This window comes from Petromyzon marinus, unplaced genomic scaffold, assembly GCF_048934315.1.
Source record: "Petromyzon marinus isolate PM22_M1 ecotype Great Lakes invasive population unplaced genomic scaffold, UKy_Petmar_22M1.pri1.0 PM_Scaffold_37, whole genome shotgun sequence".
Taxonomy (NCBI): Eukaryota; Metazoa; Chordata; class Hyperoartia; order Petromyzontiformes; family Petromyzontidae; genus Petromyzon; species Petromyzon marinus.
In genome coordinates, this window is record NW_027423357.1 from 652470 (window position 1) to 671632 (window position 19163).

The 19163-nt window shown below is 57.3% G+C and overlaps 1 protein-coding gene across 7 annotated transcripts in view; it reads right to left on the minus strand.

Moving 5' to 3' along the window:
* Positions 1–4197: 4197 nt before the first annotated feature.
* Positions 4198–19163, minus strand: part of LOC116958114 (uncharacterized) — a 139146-nt gene continuing 124180 nt past the window's right edge. For 6 of the 7 annotated variants that reach the window (XM_076064278.1, XM_076064280.1, XM_076064277.1 and 3 more), the window contains 2 exons: positions 8919–11880; positions 4198–5152 (listed from right to left, as the gene is read on the minus strand). In XM_076064278.1, the coding sequence (XP_075920393.1) occupies positions 4259–5152; positions 8919–11880 (3856 nt within the window). In that variant the 3' untranslated portion in view covers positions 4198–4258. Of the gene's footprint in view, positions 6170–8918; positions 11881–19163 lie in introns of all 7 variants that reach the window. The other variant, XM_076064281.1, reaches the window with a different exon arrangement.

Genomic DNA, 19163 nt, shown 5'->3' on the forward strand with positions numbered 1-19163 from the left:
GTGAGTCTCTGTGGGTGTCTCTGTGAGTCTCTGTGGGTGTCTCTGTGAGTCTCTGTGAGTCTCTGTGGGTGTCTCTGTGGGTCTCTATCAGCCTGTGTCTCTGTGGGTCTCTGTGAGTCTCTATGGTTGTCTCTGTGGGTCTCTATGGGTGTCTCTGTGGGTCTCTGTGGGTCTCTGTGGGTCTCTATGGGTGTCTCTGTGGGTTTCTGTGGGTGTCTCTGTGGGTGTCTCTGTGGGTTTCTATGGTGTATATGTGGGTCTCTGTGGGTGTCTCTGTGGGTCTCTATGGGTGTCTCTGTGTGTCTCTGTGTGTCCCTGTCTCTCTGTGTGTCTCTGTGTCTCTATGTGTGTCCGTGTGTCTCTGTGTCTTTGTGTGTCTAGGTGTCTGTGTGTCTCTGTGTGTCTCTATGTGTGTCTCTGTGTGTCTGGGTGTCTGGGTGTCTGTGTGTCTCTGTGTGTCTCTATGTGTGTCTGGGTGTCTGTGTCCGTGTGTCTCTGTGTGTCTCTATGTGTGTCTCTGTGTGTCTAGGTCTCTGTGTGTCTCTGTGTGTCTCTGTGTCTCTATGTGTCTCTGTGTGTCTCTATGTGTCTCTGTGTGTCTCTGTGTGTCTAGGTGTCTGTGTGTCTAGGTGTCTGTGTGTCTAGGTGTGTCTGTGTGTCTCTGTGTGTCTGTGTGTCTAGGTGTCTGTGTGTCTAGGTGTGTCTGTGTGTCACTGTGTCTGTGTGTGTCTCTGTGTGTGTGTCTGTGTGTCTGTGTCTCTGTGTGTCTAGGTGTCTGTGTGTCTAGGTGTCTGTGTGTCTAGGTGTGTCTGTGTGTCTCTGTGTCTAGGTGTCTGTGTGTCTAGGTGTGTCTGTGTGTCTGTGTCTCTGTGTGTCTGTGTGTCTGGGTGTCTCTGTGTGTCTCTGTGTCTCTGTGTGTGTGTCTCTGTGTGTCTCTATGCGTGTGTCTGTGTATGTGTGTCTCTATGTGTGTGTCTGTGTGTCTCTGTGTGTCTGTGTGTCTAGGTGTCTGTGTGTCTAGGTGTCTGTGTCTAGGTGTGTCTGTGTGTCTCTGTGTCTGTGTGTGTCTCTGTGTGTCTCTGTGTGTCTGGGTGTCTGTGTGTCTCTGTGTGTATGTGTGTCTCTGTGTGTGCCTGTGTGTGGGTTAAACTTCGTTGGCACCGTACATAGAGAACCAAGCTAATCAAAGGTGCGGTGGAAAGACACCAATCTACAAACTACACAACAACAACACAACAACAACAGCAGCAGTAGGAGAAGTAGGAGCAGTTGTAAACACACGAGTGTGTCACTCTAGATGACGACGATGATGACGATGATCTCGTCGAGGTATCATCAAAGTATCTCGAGGTATCCTCCTCCTCCACAACAACAACCGCCATTCGCCACTAAGTGGCGGTGAGGTCACCACAACGCTTGTGCCAGGCCATGTGCACCTTGAGGCTACCACGTGAAGTGTCGAACGCCCACTGGCTGGAGGTCACGGGGCAGACCCAGCAGGTGCCACGGGTAGACTGACTGAGATGACTGGCTGATGCACCACCTGTGCCCCCTACTGTGCCAACCTGCTGTGCTTTAGCCACCCGGCGCTCCGCTCGTTGTTGTGAGCGTCGCTCCTCCGCCCTCCGTTGTTGTTGGAGGGTGACTGCCTCCAACTGCCCAGTAGCGGCGTCCTTCACGAGCCTCCTCCACAGAGGCCGATCTTGACACCGCTGGTACCAGTCATCGGCAAGTACACTCAGCTACACGTCCTCCTGTACCACATCACTCCATCTCTTCTCTAGCCCGTGCCACGCCCGTTTAGCCCCCTCTATCTGACCGAACAAAAGCTGTTTGGGCATGCGGTGGCTGGGCATGCAGGCTACATGACCCAGCCAACGCAGCCTTGCCTGCCGGAGGAACTCACCTATGGGACCTTGCCCAGATCTTTCAAGGATTTGTGAGCTCCTCACACAATCTAGTCTGGTTAAACCCAGGATGGATCGTAGGCAGGCCAGCCTAAATGTTTCTAACCAGCGAAGATGTTCCATTAGGGGGGTCCACGTTTCACAAGCGTAGAGAAGGGAGGGAATGACCGTGGCCGAGAAGACCTGAAGCTTAGTGCGGAGCGACAGACCAGGTAGCTTCCACACAGCGTTACGCAACCGATGAAACGATATTGCCGCTCGACTGATTCGGAGTGAGACCTCTGCTGTCACACAGGAGCTGATCATCAGCACATTGCCCAGGTATGGGAAACTCTCCACTCTCTCCACAAGTGCCCCATCACCAACTGAGCCACTGATGGCACAAAATACCCAGGCAGGTGCTTAGTTTTGGTGGGGATGATGGTAAAACCCCACCTCTTAGTGGCACGCTCCAGTCTCAGCAGCAGCGTCTCCAACTCCTCCTCTGACTGAGCAGCTATTACCAAATCATCAGCATACATAACGTGGTTGAGCAATAGGGAGCCATCTCTTGACCGCACCCGGGCATCGATCAGCCTCCCATTATATCTGTACCAGATGGAAATACCTCCGGTACAGCTATCGAAGGCTTCACGAACTACGTGGTCGAAATAGATGTTAGAGGACATCCCTGTCGCACCTTAAGGTGAACAGGGAATGGCTCCGACTCCCGGCCACGTAGTTTTACCCGGGCCCGCTCACCATCATGAAGGTCCTTAATGATCGTGAGCAGAGGGTCAGGGACTCCAAAAGCACAAAGAACAATCCAGATCCCAGGCCTACTGATGGTATCATAGGCCTTGACCAGGTCAATAAAGCAGAGATGTAGGTCTTGCTGGAATTCCCTACACCTCTGCTGTAGCAGACACTGAGGAGTGAGATGCCCCTGTAGATGTTACAGTCTGTGTGGTCCCCCTTCTTAAAAGAGGGGGACCACCAGGGCATTGTTCCGATCCTGCAGAACCCGTCCAGTGGTCCAGACTGTTGTTATGATGTCATGTAGGGCAGTTGGTGCACAAACGCCACCCTCCCTCAGCATTTCGCTTGGGAGATCATCTCTGCCCGGTGCCTTTCCTGGTCTCAGGCTCTGGATCGCCTTCAATACTTCCTCAACAGATGGCACCTCAGCCAGCCACTCACAGGGGGTGGACTTCTTCCAATATTTGAGGCACCGCAGCCTCAGCAGGGTCATCCCCACTTTGTCCCACACTGTTTTCCAGGCTGAGGGATTTCCCCTCCCCCAGGACCTCACAGATATGCTCAGCAAACTTGAAACCTGTTCCTGGGGGTCTGAGATTGGATGGTGTTAGGTGTGGCACTGCAACCGGACCTCCAAGCGAAGGCTGCGGTAAGCCTTCTCATTCTCCGACGTGGGATGCTGTAGACAATGACAGTGGGCCTGTCGCTTTTTCTCAGCCAGCCTGAACACCTCCTCTGTCAGCCACGGTCCCTGGGGAGGTCTGGACCGTGTGCCCAACGCAGCCATTGCAGCTGCATGAGCCACAGTCCTAAACCTCGCCCATTTACCCTCGACATCAGGAGGAGTGGGGGACGATGCCAACCCCAGCCGCAAGCGATGATGAAATTCTCGCTTGCAACTTTCATCAGCTAGCTGAGACCAGGCCACTATGGGTTTGAATGGAGTCCTGGGTGTACACCCACCACCGGAGTGGAAGAATGGCAGGAGCATCTTACAGATGACAAGTCGATGGTCAGAGGGCAGATCAGCTCCACGGTAGGTCCTGGTGTCAAGGACATGGGCTCGCATCCGCTGTTCCGTCACTATGTAGTCCAGCAGATGTTCTTGCTTGGACCCGGCATGCATCCATGATGTTTTGTAGATACGCCAATGCCGGAACAGCGTGTTGGTAATTACAAGCCCATGGGCTGCACAAAAATCTAGCAGCCTCCTACCGTTGTTATTGAGCTGATCTGGCCCATGTCCTCTAATCACTCCAGACCAGGTGCCAGCATCATGACCAACTCGGGTATTGAAGTCACCTAACAAGACGACTCTATCCCGAGGGCCATCTTTAGCCAGCACCTGTGACAGGAGGTCATAGAAGGCATCTGACTCATCGGCCTTGCCTGCATCCCTCCACGGATGTTCGTCTTCGGTGGGGGCATAAGTAACCACGACCACCACTCCTCGCCTCTGGTTGATGGGAAGGCGAGCCCAAAGTAGCCTGGGGCTTACAGCTTCCCACACCTCACCGCCACGCTCCCACGCCCCCTCCATTCTTTTGTTCAAAAGAAGAGCCACACCCTGTTGTTTGGCAGTCTGCTGCCCCGAGTAGAGGACTGTCCACCCCTCATGGTGGCAGGAGCCAGAACCGGTCCACCGGACCTCCTGAATGCCACAGAGATCCAGGCGGTACCGGTCCAGCTCCCGACAGAGGAGCGGCAGCCTCTCCTCCGCAGTGAGCGTTCGAACATTCCACGTGGCCACACGAAGCGGCTTTTCGTTGTTTCTGGAGGAGCCCCGAGGGCAGAGATTCAATCTCCTGGCTCCGCCATGTGGGGGTTTGGCCCGGCTTAGTGAGATGTTCGCATCGTGGTTGTGTGGTACACTGAGGTGAAGGTGGATGAGGGGTTTGCTCGCCCCTCGCACCGCCCGTCCAGAGCCCCCGGGTGGCACCAGTGGCCGCTACAAACGCCGTGAAGGTGGAGAGCCGAGTTGGGTTTTGGCCGTCGCCTCCGTTGGTCACAGCCACCACAGCGTCAGCGTCCAGCACGCACCAGGAGGTAGGGAGTTGTTTTTGCCTCCTCCACCTCCTCCTCCTCTTCATCCACAACCTCCACCACAACCTCCACACCACCACCTCCTCTTCTTCCTCATCCACAACCCATGACCAGCTCCTCCTCCTCCACCTCCTCCACCTCCTCCTCATCCACAACCTCCACCACAACCTCCACACCACCACCTCCTCTTCTTCCTCATCCACAACCCATGACCAGCTCCTCCTCCTCCTCCACCTCCTCCTCCTCCTCCTCATCCACAACCTCCACCACAACCTCCACACCACCACCTCCTCTTCTTCCTCATCCACAACCCATGACCAGCTCCTCCTCCTCCTCCTCCTCCTCCGCCTCCTCCTCCTCCTCCACCTCCTCACCTTCTCAGGAGACATGCGCCCATCTTTCAGCTGTTGCAAGCGCTCCACGTCATCTTCCAGACGCAGAAGATTCATGAACCACTGCTCCTCCTGGGAGCCGCAGACGCGCGCACGCACAGGCGAACACGCACACACGCACGCACACACGCACGCACAGGCGAACACGCACACACGCACGCACGCACACACACACGCGCGCACAGGCGAACACGCACACACGCACGCACAGGCGAACACGCGCACGCACACATGCACGCACGCACACACACGCACGCACAGGCGAACACGCACGCACGCACAGGCGAACATGCACACACGCACAGGCGAACACACACACGCACAGGCGAACACACACACGCACACACGCACGCGCACACACACACACGTACGGACGAACACACACGCACAGGCGAACACACGCACGCACGCACACACGCACGCACACACGCACGTACGGACGAACACACACACGTACGTACAGACGAACACGCACGTACGGAAGAACGCACGCACGCACACACACACGCACTCACGTACGGAAGAACGCACACACGCACTCACGTACACACGTACACACGCACACACACACGCACTCACGTACACACGGACGCACACGCACGTACGGTCGGGCGAACACGCACGTACGGACGCGCACACGGACGCGCACAGACACGCGCACACACGGACATGCACACAGACGCACACACACGCAGGCGCACGTGCACATGCAGACAGACGCACGCGCACGGACGGACACAGGTACGCAACTCACACAAGACGTACAGGTGCGCACAAACACAAAGACACAGGGCACGCACGCACGAGCTCACTCACTCACTCACTCGCTCACTCGCTCGCTCAGTCACTCACTCGCTCACTCGCTCACTCACTCGCTCGCTCACTCGCTCGCTCGCTCGGCGGTGAGCGGGCGAGCGAGCGAACGAGCGAACGAGGGGGGTGAGAGGGTGGGGGGCGACGAGACGGAGGTTGGAGGCACGGAGGAGGAGGAGGAGGTTGGAGGCACGGAGGAGGAGGAGGTTGGAGGCACGGAGGAGGAGGAGGAGGAGGACAGGCATGCGAGCACAGTTAGGAAGAGAGACCCGCCCACTGCCGTGAGGGTGCGGCAGCGGGTTGGGCCCTGTCATCGTCAACGGTGAGGATCACTCACCAGCTGGTTCACTCACCAACTCAATCACTCACCAACTCACTCACTCACCAACTCACTCACTCACCAGCTCACTCACCAGCTCACTTATTCACCAACTCACTCACTCACCAGCTCACTCATTCACCAACTCACTCACCAGTTGGTTCACTCACCAACTCACCCACTCACCAGCTCACCCACCCACCAGCTCACTTATTCAACAGCTCACTCACTCACCAGCTCACTCACCAGCTGGTTCACTCACCAGCTCACTCACCAACTCACTCATTCACCAACTCACTCACCAGCTCACTCACTAGCTTACTCACTCACCAGCTCACTCACTCACTCACTAGCTCACTCACTCACCAGCTCACTCACTCACCAGCTCACTCACTCACTAGCTCACTCACTCACCAGCTCACTCACTCACCAGCTCACTCACTCACCAACTCACTCACTCACCAGCTCACTCACTCACCAGCTCACTCACTCACCAACTCACCCACTCACCAGCTGGTTCACTCACCAACTCACTCACCAGCTCACTCACTAGCTTACTCACTCACCAGCTCACTCACTCACTCACTAGCTCACTCACTCACCAGCTAACTCACTCACCAGCTCACTCATTCACTCGCTCACTCACTCACCAACTCACTCACTCACCAGCTCACTCACCAACCAGCTCACTCATTCACCAGTTTACTCACTCACCAGCTCACTCACTTACCAGCTCACTCACTCACCAGCTCACTCACTCACTCACCAGCTCGCTCACTCACTCACTCACCAGCTCACTCACTCACTCACCAGCTCACTCACTCACTCTCCCATGACCTCACAATTGCTCAGCAAATCTGCAAACCTGTTCCTGGGGGTTGGAGATAAGATCACCGTTATTTCTCCTAATGATGGTAATAGGTGTGGCGCTGCAGGTTACTTTTTTGATGGGAGTTAAATAGGGATTTGGGATCGCGGACTACTGAGGCAGACTCCATCTCCTCGGCAACCCGCGACCACCACCCATCCTTGCAGCGCCTCACAGCTCTCTGAACCTCCGAGCGAAGGCTGCGGTAAGCCTCCTCATTCTCTGACGTGGAATGCTGTAGATGGCGGCAGTGGGCCTGTCGCCTTCTCTCAGCCAGCCGGAACAGCTCCTCTGTCAACCCCAGCCGCAGCTATCATCAGCTAGCTGAGACCAGGCCACTGTGGGTTTGAATGGGGTCCTGGGTGTACGCCCACCACCACCGGAGTGGAAGGATGGCAGGCGCATCTTACAGATGACAAGTCGATGGTCAGTGGGCAGATCAGCTCCACGGTAGGTCCTGCTGTCAAGGACATGGGCCCGCATCCGCTGGTCCGTCACTATGTAGTCCAGCAGATGTTCTTGCTTGGACTCGGCATGCATCCGTGATGTTGTGTGGATGCGCCGATGCCGGAACAGCGTGTTGGTAATTACAAGCCCATGGGCTGCACAAAAGTCTAACAGCCTCCTACCGTTGTTATTGGGCTGATCTGGCCCATGCCCTCCAATCACTCCAGACCAGGTGCCAGCATCATGACCAACTCGGGCATTGAAGTCACCCAACATGATGACTCTATCCCGAGGGGCCACTTTAGCCAGCACCTGTGACAGGAGGTCATAGAAGGCGTCTGACTCATCGGCCTTGCCTGCATCCCTCCACGGATGTTTGTCTTCGGTGGGGGAATAAGTAACCACGACCACCACTCCTCGCCTCCGGTTGATGGGAAGGTGAGCCCAAAGTAGCCTGGGGCTTACAGCTTCCCACACCTCACCGCCACGCTCCCACGTCCCCTTCATTCTTTTGTTCAAATGAAGAGCCACTCCCTGTTGTTTGGCAGTCTGCTGCCCCGAGTAGAGGACTGTCCACCCCTCATGGTGGCAGGAGCCAGAGCCGTTCCACCGGACCTCCTGAATGCCACAGAGATCCAGGCGGTACCGGTCCAGCTCCCGACAGAGGAGTGGCAGCCTCTCCTCCGCAGTGAGCGTTTGAACATTCCACGTGGCCACACGAAGCGGCTTTTCGTTGTTTCTGGAGGAGCCCCGAGGGTAGAGATTCAATCTCCTGGCTCCGCCATGTGGGGGTTTGGCCAGGCTTAGTGAGATGTTCACATCGTGGTTTTGTGGTAAATTGAAGTGAAGGTGGATGGGTCGCTGGCCCCTAGCACCGTCTGTCCAGAGCGCCCATTGGCCACTGTGATGGCTACGGCCTTCCCCTCTCAACTGCTGGTTGTTGTTGTTGTTGTGTTCGGTTTGTAGTCTTCATTCAATCGCCCCCCTCCCAGTTCAGCGCACGTGTGCGCACGCACACACACGTACACACGCACGCACACACACGTACACACACACGTACACACGCACACACACGCACGCACACACACGCACGCACACACACACGTACACACGTACACACGCACACACACGTACACACACACACACGCACGCCACACACACGCACGTACAACGGGCACACACACACACACACGCACGTACACGCACACACGCACGTACACGCACACACACACGCACGCACGTACACGCGCACACACGCACACACACACGCACACACACACGCACACACACACGCACGTACACGCACGTACACGCGCACGTACGTTGCTCACAGCCACCGGCGGCTGTTACCGATTGGCACTCCCCGCCAGCACCACCAAACCTCTCCTCACCTGCTGCCTGTCCACATCCGGCGTCAGCTGATGATGATGCTGCTGATGATGCTGCTGCTGCTGATGCTGCTGATGCTGCTGCTGTTGCTGCTGCACGCACCACGATTTGCGCCGCTGCTGCTGCTGCTGTTGCTGCTGCTGCTGCTGCTGGGACGGCTGACGCCCCAGGTAGCGCATCTCCGTGTACAGCCCGGCGCTGCTCTGCCTCGTGGTGTGGTGAGCTCGCTCCGGGGGCCCTCCTCCTCCGCCTCCTCCTCCTCCTCCTCCTCCAACTCCTCCTCCTCCTCCTCCGCCTCCTCCTCCTCCTCCGTGCCGCATGGCGGAGCGTGACGGCATGGCCTGGGGCACGGCCCTCCCCTGGGCGACTCCGCCAGTGCCCACCACCACCACCATTCCCGCGCCAACGCCGCCAGAGTTAACGAAAGCGCAGTCGTCCAGGTCTCCATCCTCCTCCTCCTCCTCCTCGTCCTCCTCCTCCTCCTCCTCCTCCTCCTGCCCACCTCGTTCGGCCGCTGCCGCCACCACCACCGCCACCGCGTCGTCGTCGTCGTCGCCGTCGTCACCGTCGTCACCGCAGTCGCCTCTCCCGTTGCGGATTCCCAGACCCCCCGAGCCGGAGCGACTCCACGACTGCTGCCGCTGCCTCAGCTGCTGCAGCTGCTGCTGCTGCTGCTGCTCAAAGCTGGGCTGCATCTGAAACGTGACGCTGGGACGCCGCTGCTGCTGCTGCTGCTGCTGCTGGCGCTGCTGCTGTAGCTGTAGCTGTGGAGCGAGCACAGCAGCAGCAGCGGCGGTGCCGTCGGCCTGGAAGGTGACGCTGGGCCTGCGAGCGGCGGGCGGCGCCGGAGAAGGGGCCAGCTCCACGGAGGGCCGCTGCAGCACCAGGCTGGGCCGCCGGGACGTCGGCTGGACCCCGAGGCTTTGCTGCCGCCCAGCGAACGGGAAGACGCCGACGCCGGCATCGCCGGCATCGCCGCCGTCGCCGCCGGTGTCGTGCTTCTCCACGTACACCACGCTCGGCTGGTGCCGGAGGCAGTGATCCGACCCGTGCTGCTGCTGCTGCTGCTGCTGCATCATCTGCTGCTGCTGCTGCAGCTGCAGCTGCTGCTGCATCATCATCTGTTGCTGCTGCTGCTGAGGCCCCATGGGGTAAGCGTGCTGCACGTATCCCGTGCTCTCCTGCCGACCCAAGAAGCCGGCGCTGCCTGGCGGCTGCTGCTGCTGCTGCTGCTGCTGCGGCTGCGGCTGGAAGTATCCCACACTCTGGCGCCTGCCTTGCAGCAGTAGCTGCTGCTGCTGCTGCTCCTGCTGCTGCTGCTGCTCCTGCTGCTGCTGCTGTTGAAACGCAACGCTCGGCTGCCTCATCACGACTGCCGCGTCTGCAAACTGCTGTTGTTGCTGTAGCTGCAGCTGCTGCTGCTGCTGCTGTAGCTGCAGCTGCTGAGCGTAATCCGGTCTGCCGCCCATCATGGCGATGCTGCTCTGCTGGCGCTGAAGGTACGGCTGCTGTTGCTGCTGCTGCTGCTGTAGCTGCAGCTGCTGCTGTAGCTGTTGCTGCTGCTGCTGCTGCTGTTGCTGCTGCATCATCATCAGCATCTGCTGCTGCTGCTGCTGCTGCTGCAGGGCCATCGTGGGCGTGTGCGGCGGCGCCGCTCCCTCGCCGGGGCACCGCAGCAGCCCCCGCGGCCCCGGCGCTCCGTACGGCGCCGGCGCCGGCACCGGCGCCGGCGCCGGCGTCGTCGGCGGTGCCGGGAGCCGGCCGGGCACGGGGGGGCAGCCGGCGCCCAGCACGGGGGGCGCCTGCGGGGAGACGTCCCCCACGGCCCCCGTGTGGCGACGCCGCTGGTGGATGGAGCGGGCGGGCGGCTGCTGCAGCCGCGCCACAAACGGCTGCTGGAGCTGCTGTAGCTGCTGTTGCTGCTGCTGCTGCTGTAGCTGCTGCTGCTGCTGCTGTAGCTGTAACTGCTGCTGCTGCTGCTGCTGCTGCCTCACGGACGCCGGGTAGTCGGCGCTGCGCTGGCGAGACGGTGCCGTCTGCTGCTGCTGCTGCTGCTGGGGCCAGCGGCCCGGTGCAGACATGGGGTAGTCGCGGCTCCTCTGCCGGGGAGGGCCGGACGACACCGACGCCGACGCCGATGCCGTCGCCGATGCCGCCGACGCCGACGCCGACGCCGATGCCGACGCCGCTTCGAAACGGACGCTCGGCTGACGCCTGCCGGCAAACTCCTCCTGCAGCTGCTGCTGCTGGGGGCGGTGCGGGCAGCCTCCACCGTGATGTCCGGCTTCCACGCCGGTGCCGGTGGCAGCGGTGCCCATCTGGAAGGCCGGGTTGTGGAAGAAGAGCGCCCGCAGGTGCCCGGTGGCCGCCAGCGGCGGGGGCCGGGGGTGGGGCCGGGGGGAGGGGCCCGGCGAGGGGGGCACCGGCGCGGCCCCCGGATGGCCGTGGCCGTGGTGGTGGTGGTGGTGGGGGTGGTGGTGGTGGGGAACCCCCATCGGTTGTTGTTGTTGGTGGTGTTGGTGTTGTTGTTGGTGGTGTTGTTGGTGTTGTTGGTGGTGTTGTTGTTGTTGTTGGTGGTGTTGTTGTTGTTGTTGGTGGGGAGCGGCGGCGGTCGTGACGAGCTGTGGGTAGTAGTTTGGTGCCGCTGGGTAGCTTGGTTGTAGTGGTGGTTGTTGTTGTAGTGGTTGTTGTTGAAGTGGTTGTAGTAGTGGTTGTTGTTGTAGTGGTTGTTGTAGTGGTTGTTGTTGTTGTAGTGGTTGTTGTTGTAGTGGGGTGGCCCAGGGGTTGGCGGTGTAGCGGGGTTGTTGGTGGGGGGGTTGTTGGTGGGGGGGTTGTTGGTGGGGGGGTTGTTGGTGGGGGGGTTGTTGGTGGGGGGGTTGTTGGTGGAGGGGTTGGGGAGATGGGAAGACAAAGACTTCCCCGTTGGGTAGAGTTGGGGTGGGGAGCTGCGTGATGGCCTCAGAGCTGGGGGAGTGGAGCGGTGGGTGAGTGGGTGAGTGGGTGGGTGGGTAGGTGAGTGAGTGGGAGAGTGGGTGAGTGAGTGGGTGAGTGAGTGAGTGAGTGGGTGAGTGGGGGAGTGAGTGAGTGGGGGATTGGGTGAGTGGGTGAGTGAGTGGGTGAGTGAGTGGGGGAGTGGGTGGGTGGGTAGGTGAGTGAGTGAGTGGGTGGGTGAGTGAGTGGGTGAGTGAGTGAGTGGGTGAGTGGGTGAGTGAGTGAGTGAGTGCGTGAGTGAGTGAGTGGGAGAGTGGGTGAGTGAGTGGGGGATTGGGTGAGTGGGTGAGTGAGTGGGTGAGTGAGTGGGAGAGTGGGTGAGTGAGTGGGGGATTGGGTGAGTGGGTGAGTGGGAGAGTGAGTGGGTGAGTGAGTGGGTGAGTGAGTGGGTGAGTGAGTGAGTGGGTGAGTGAGTGGGTGGGTGAGTGAGTGGGTGGGTGAGTGAGTGGGTGGGTGAGTGAGTGGGTGGGTGAGTGAGTGGGTGAGTGAGTGGGTGAGTGGGTGAGTGGGTGGATGGGTCGGTGAGTGAGTGAAAACCCACACATCAATTGCAGATAAAGACACTCAGACAAAGAGACAAAGACACACACACACGGACAGTCACACACAGACACGGACACATTAGTGTGCACCCACAGAGACAGAGACACACACAGACAGACAGACACACACAGACAGACACACACAGACACAACCGCAAACACACAAAAGACAAGACACACTCAGACATGCACACAGACACGCACACAGACACACACACAGACAAGACGCACACAGACACACACAGACAAGACGCACACAGACACACACAGACACAGCAAGTTTTCACTTCGTATATCAAATCAAAACGCGGAACGACACGCGGAGAGACGCGGAGACAGAGAGACACGGAGAGACGCGGAGAGAGACAGAGAGAGACAGAGAGACACGGAGAGAGACAGAGAGACGCGGAGAGAGACACTGAGAGACACGGAGAGAGACACGGAGAGAGACGGAGAGACAGAGAGAGACAGAGAGACACGGAGAGAGACAGAGAGACACGGAGAGAGACACGGAGAGAGACACGGAGAGACACAGAGAGACACAGAAAGAGACAGAGACACGGAGAGACACGGAGAGAGACGGAGAGACACGGAGAGACACGGAGAGAGACAGAGAGACACAGAGAGACACGGAGAGAGACAGAGACAGAGAGACACGGAGAGAGACACGGAGAGAGGCAGAGAGAGACACGGAGAGACACAGAAAGAGGCAGAGACACACAGAGAAACACGGAGAGAGACAGAGAGACACAGAGAGACGGAGAGACACGGAGAGACACGGAGAGAGACAGAGAGAGACAGAGACACGGAGAGAGACAGAGAGAGAGACAGAGAGACACGGAGCGACACGGAGAGAGACACGGAGAGACACAGAGAGAGGCAGAGAGACACAGAGAGACACGGACAGAGACAGAGAGACACGGAGAGAGACACGGAGAGAGACACGGAGAGAGACACGGAGAGACACGGAGAGAGACAGAGAGACACGGAGAGAGACACGGAGAGACAGAGAGACACAGAGTGAGACACAGAGAGACAGAGACACAGAGAGACACAGAGACACGGTTCACCGTTAACCTTGCGGCCTGCCCACCACCACCACTGCTGCTGCCTGAACACGCAAGCACTGAACTTCTGTCGCACTGTACGTAGCCAACTGTGCGAATCTGTGGGTGTCTCTATGGGTGTCTCTGTGGGTCTCTGTGGGTGTCTCTATGGGTGTCTCTGTGGGTCTCTGTGGGCCTGGGTTTCTATGGGTCTGGGTGTCTGTGGGTCTCTGTGGGTGTCTCTATGGGTGTCTCTGTGGGCCTGGGTTTCTATGGGTCTGGGTGTCTGTGGGTCTCTGTGGGTGTCTCTGTGGATCTCTATGGGTCTCTGTGGGTGTCTCTGTGGGTGTCTATGGGTCTGGGTGTCTGTGGGTCTCTGTGGGTCTCTGTGGGTGTCTCTGTGGGTCTCTGTGGGCCTGGGTTTCTATGGGTCTGGGTGTCTGTGGGTCTCTGTGGGTGTCTCTGTGGATCTCTATGGGTCTCTGTGGGTCTCTGTGGGTGTCTATGGGTCTGGGTGTCTGTGGGTCTCTGTGTGTGGAACTTCCTCTGCACCGTACGTAGCCAACCGTGGTCATCTTTGCCATCAGAGAGACCACAGTCAAGGGTAGCGGCTAACTACCTCGCCTGGTACGCGAAGGTCGTGGGATCGATCCCGGATCCTGAGACCACAGTGGCTAGGAGATGTTGACTACCTCGCCTGGTCTACAGGAGGTCGTGGATTCGATCCTGACCCTGACACCACAGTGGCTAGGAGATGTTGACTACCTCGCGTGGTCTACAGGAGGTCGTGGGTTCGATCCTGACCCTGACACCACAGTGGCTAGGAGATGTTGACTACCTCGCCTGGTCTACAGGAGGTCGTGGATTCGATCCTGACCCTGACACCACAGTGGCTAGGAGATGTTGACTACCTCGCCTGGTCTACAGGAGGTCGTGGGTTCGATCCTGACCCTGACGCCCACAGTGGCTAGGAGATGTTGACTACCTCGCCTGGTCTACAGGAGGTCGTGGGTTTGATCCCGGATCCTGACACCCACAGTGGCTAGGAGATGTTGACTACCTCGCCTGGTCTACAGGAGGTCGTGGGTTAGATCCTGACCCTGACACCACAGTGGCTAGATGTTGACTACCTCGCCTGGTCTACAGGAGGTCGTGGGTTAGATCCTGACACCACAGTGGCTAGGAGATGTTGACTACCTCGCCTGGTATACAGGAGGTCGTGGGTTAGATCCTGACTCTGACACCACAGTGGCTAGGAGATGTTGACTACCTCGCCTGGCCTACAGGAGGTCGTGGGTTAGATCCTGACCCTGACACCACAGTGGCTAGATGTTGACTACCTCGCCTGGTATACAGGAGGTCGTGGGTTCAATCACTACCCTGATGACGCCTGCTGCTGCTGTATATGTGGAGTCTGTCTCCTGGCCATCATGGCACTATCTAACCTACAGCCTGCTAGAGGCTACCTAGGGGAGCTTTGTCTGTGTGTGTCATAGGTGGTGCTACTCGCTACTAGCAGCACTTGCCCCTAAAGCCCTGCTAGAGGCTACCTGGGGGAGCTTTGTCTGTGTGTGGTGTGTGTAGTACATAGACACTGCTGCTACTCGCTAGCTAACAGCACTTGCCCCTAAAGCCCTGCTAGAGGCTACCTGGGGGAGCTTTGTCTGTGTGTGGTGTGTGTAGTACATAGACACTGCTGCTGCTACTCGCTAGCTAACAGCACTTGCCCCTACAGCCCTGCTAGAGGCTACCTGGGGGAGCTTTGTCTGTGTGTGTGTCATAGGTGGTGCTACTCGCCACTAGCAGCACTTGCCCCTACAGCCTGCTAGAGGCTACCTGAGGCAGCTTTGTCTGTGGGGCATGCCGCGAGGTCAAGGGTCACACAGCGGGCGACTGCGAGTTAGGCATCACTGAGAAATACCCACGGCATGGCCACCCCCTACCCTGTGTCACCACCATCACCATCACCACATCATCATCACCATCACCACATCATCATCAACATCATCATCACCATCACCACATCATCATCAACATCACCACATCATCATCACCATCACCACATCATCATCATCATCAACATCACCACATCATCATCACCATCACCACATCATCATCATCAACATCACCACATCATCACCATCACCACATCATCATCACCATCACCACATCATCACCATCACCACATCATCATCACCATCACCACATCATCAACATCATCATCACCATCACCACATCATCATCAACATCATCATCACCATCACCACATCATCATCGCCACATCATCATCACCATCACCACATCATCATCAACATCATCATCACCATCACCACATCATCATCAACATCATCATCACCATCACCACATCATCATCGCCACATCATCATCACCATCACCACATCATCATCACCATCACCACATCATCATCGCCACATCATCACCACATCATCATCACCATCACCACATCATCATCATCACCATCACATCATCATCACAATCACCACATCATCATCACCATCACCACATCATCATCACCATCACCACATCATCATCGCCACATCATCATCACCACATCATCATCACCATCACCACATCATCACCATCACCACATCATCATCACCATCACCACATCATCATCACCATCACCACATCATCATCACCATCGCCACATCATCATCACCATCGCCACATCATCATCACCATCACCACATCATCACCATATCATTATCATCGCCACATCATCATCACCATCACCACATCATCATCACAATCACCACATCATCATCACCATCACCACATCATCATCACCATCGCCACATCATCATCACCATCACCACATCATCATCACCATCGCCACATCATCATCACCATCACCACATCATCATCACCATCACCACATCATCATCACCATCACCACATCATCATCACCATCACCACATCATCATCATCGCCACATCATCATCACCATCGCCACATCATCATCACCATCACCACATCATCATCACCATCACCACATCATCATCATCGCCACATCACCATCGCCACATCATCATCACCATCGCCACATCATCATCACCATCACCTCATCATCATCACCACATCATCATCACCATCACCACATCATCATCATCGCCACATCATCATCACCATCACCACATCATCATCACCATCACCACATCATCATAATCGCCACATCATCATCACCATCACCACCATCACCACATCATCACCATCACCACGTCACCATCACCACATCATCATCACCACATCATCATCACTATCACCACATCACCACATCATCATCATCATCATCGCCACATCACCATCACCACATCACCATCACCACATCACCATCACCACATCATCATCACCACATCACCACCATCACCACATCATCATCACCATCACCACATCATCATCATCACCACATCATCATCACCATCACCACCATCACCACATCACCATCACCACATCATCATCATCATCATCGCCACATCACCATCACCACCATCACCACATCATCACCATCACCACCACACACACCTCTCATCACAATGTGTGTTGGTGGATCCTGTAAAGGAGGGGGTCAGAGGTCAAGGTCGGGGTTCAGGGGTGCAGGAGGGGAGAGGGAGGGTGGAGGGAGGGGGAAGAGGGTGGAGGGAGGGAGAGGGTTGGAGAGGGAGGGGGTGGAGGGAGGGAGAGGGAGGGGGTGGAGGGAGGGAGAGGGAGGGGGTTGGAGAGGGAGGGGGTTGGAGAGGGAGGGAGAGGGAGGGAGAGGGGTTGGAGGGAGAGGGGTTGGAGGGGTTGGAGGGAGGGGTTGGAGGGAGGGGGTGGAGGGAGGGGGTGGAGGGAGGGGGAAGAGGGAGGGAGAGGGGTTGGAGGGGTTGGAGGGAGGCAGGGGGTGGAGGCAGGGGGTGGAGGGAGGGGGTGGAGGGAGGGAGGGGGTGGAGGGAGGGGGTGGAGGGAGGGGGAAGAGGGAGGGGGAAGAGGGAGGGGGTGGAGGGAGGGAGAGGGTGGAGGGGGTGGAGGGAGGGAGGGGTGAGACAGGGGGGGGGGGGGTGCTCGTTAGTCACGAGTGGTGGTGGTGACCGCGAGGGGTTTGTGGGTGGGGGAGGCGGCCGTCCCCCTCTCTAGCCCCGCCCCCTGTCTCTAGCCCCGCCCCCTGTCTCTAGCCCCGCCCCCCGCTGCCCGCACCGATCGCGACTCGCCGGGTTCGAGCCCAGGACAGGGGGGGAGGGGCGGGGTAGGGGGGGAGTGGGGAGGAAAGGGGGGGGGTAGGAGGGGGCGTGCGAGGAGGGGGCGGGTCGTCACACGTAGTGTGTGTGTGTACACCTGTGTGTGTGTGTGTACACCTGTGTGTGTGTGTGTGTACACCTGTGTGTGTGTGTACACCTGTGTGTGTGTGTGTGTACACCTGTGTGTGTGTGTGTACACCTGTGTGTGTGTGTGTACACCTGTGTGTGTGTACACCTGTGTGTGTGTACACCTGTGTGTGTGTGTGTACACCTGTGTGTGTGTGTGTACACCTGTGTGTGTGTGTGTACACCTGTGTGTGTGTGTGTGTGTACACCTGTGTGTGTGTGTGTGTACACCTGTGTGTGTGTGTGTACACCTGTGTGTGTGTGTGTACACCTGTGTGTGTGTACACCTGTGTGTGTGTACACCTGTGTGTGTGTGTGTACACCTGTGTGTGTGTGTGTACACCTGTGTGTGTGTACACCTGTGTGTGTGTACACCTGTGTGTGTGTACACCTGTGTGTGTGTGTGTGTACACCTGTGTGTGTGTACACCTGTGTGTGTGTACACCTGTGTGTGTGTGTGTACACCTGTGTGTGTGTGTACACCTGTGTGTGTGTGTACACCTGTGTGTGTGTGTACACCTGTGTGTGTGTGTGTGTACACCTGTGTGTGTGTGTGTACACCTGTGTGTGTACACCTGTGTGTGTGTGTACAGTGTGTGTGTGTGTACACCTGTGTGTGTGTGTACACCTGTGTGTGTGTGTGTACACCTGTGTGTGTGTGTACACCTGAGTGTGTGTACACCTGTGTGTGTGTACACCTGTGTGTGTGTGTGTACACCTGTGTGTGTGTGTGTGTACACCTGTGTGTGTGTACACCTGTGTGTGTGTACACCTGTGTGTGTGTGTGTACACCTGTGTGTGTGTGTACACCTGTGTGTGTGTACACCTGTGTGTGTGTACACCTGTGTGTGTGTGTACACCTGTGTGTGTGTACACCTGTGTGTGTGTACACCTGTGTGTGTGTACACCTGTGTGTGTGTGTGTGTACACCTGTGTGTGTGTGTGTACACCTGTGTGTGTGTGTACAGTGTGTGTGTGTGTACACCTGTGTGTGTGTGTACACCTGTGTGTGTGTGTACACCTGTGTGTGTGTGTACAGTGTGTGTGTGTGTACACCTGTGTGTGTGTGTACACCTGTGTGTGTGTGTGTACACCTGTGTGTGTGTACACCTGTGTGTGTGTGTGTACACCTGTGTGTGTGTGTGTACACCTGTGTGTGTGTGTACACCTGTGTGTGTGTGTGTGTACACCTGTGTGTGTGTGTACACCTGTGTGTGTGTGTACACCTGTGTGTGTGTGTGTACACCTGTGTGTGTGTGTACACCTGTGTGTGTGTGTGTGTACACCTGTGTGTGTGTGTGTGTACA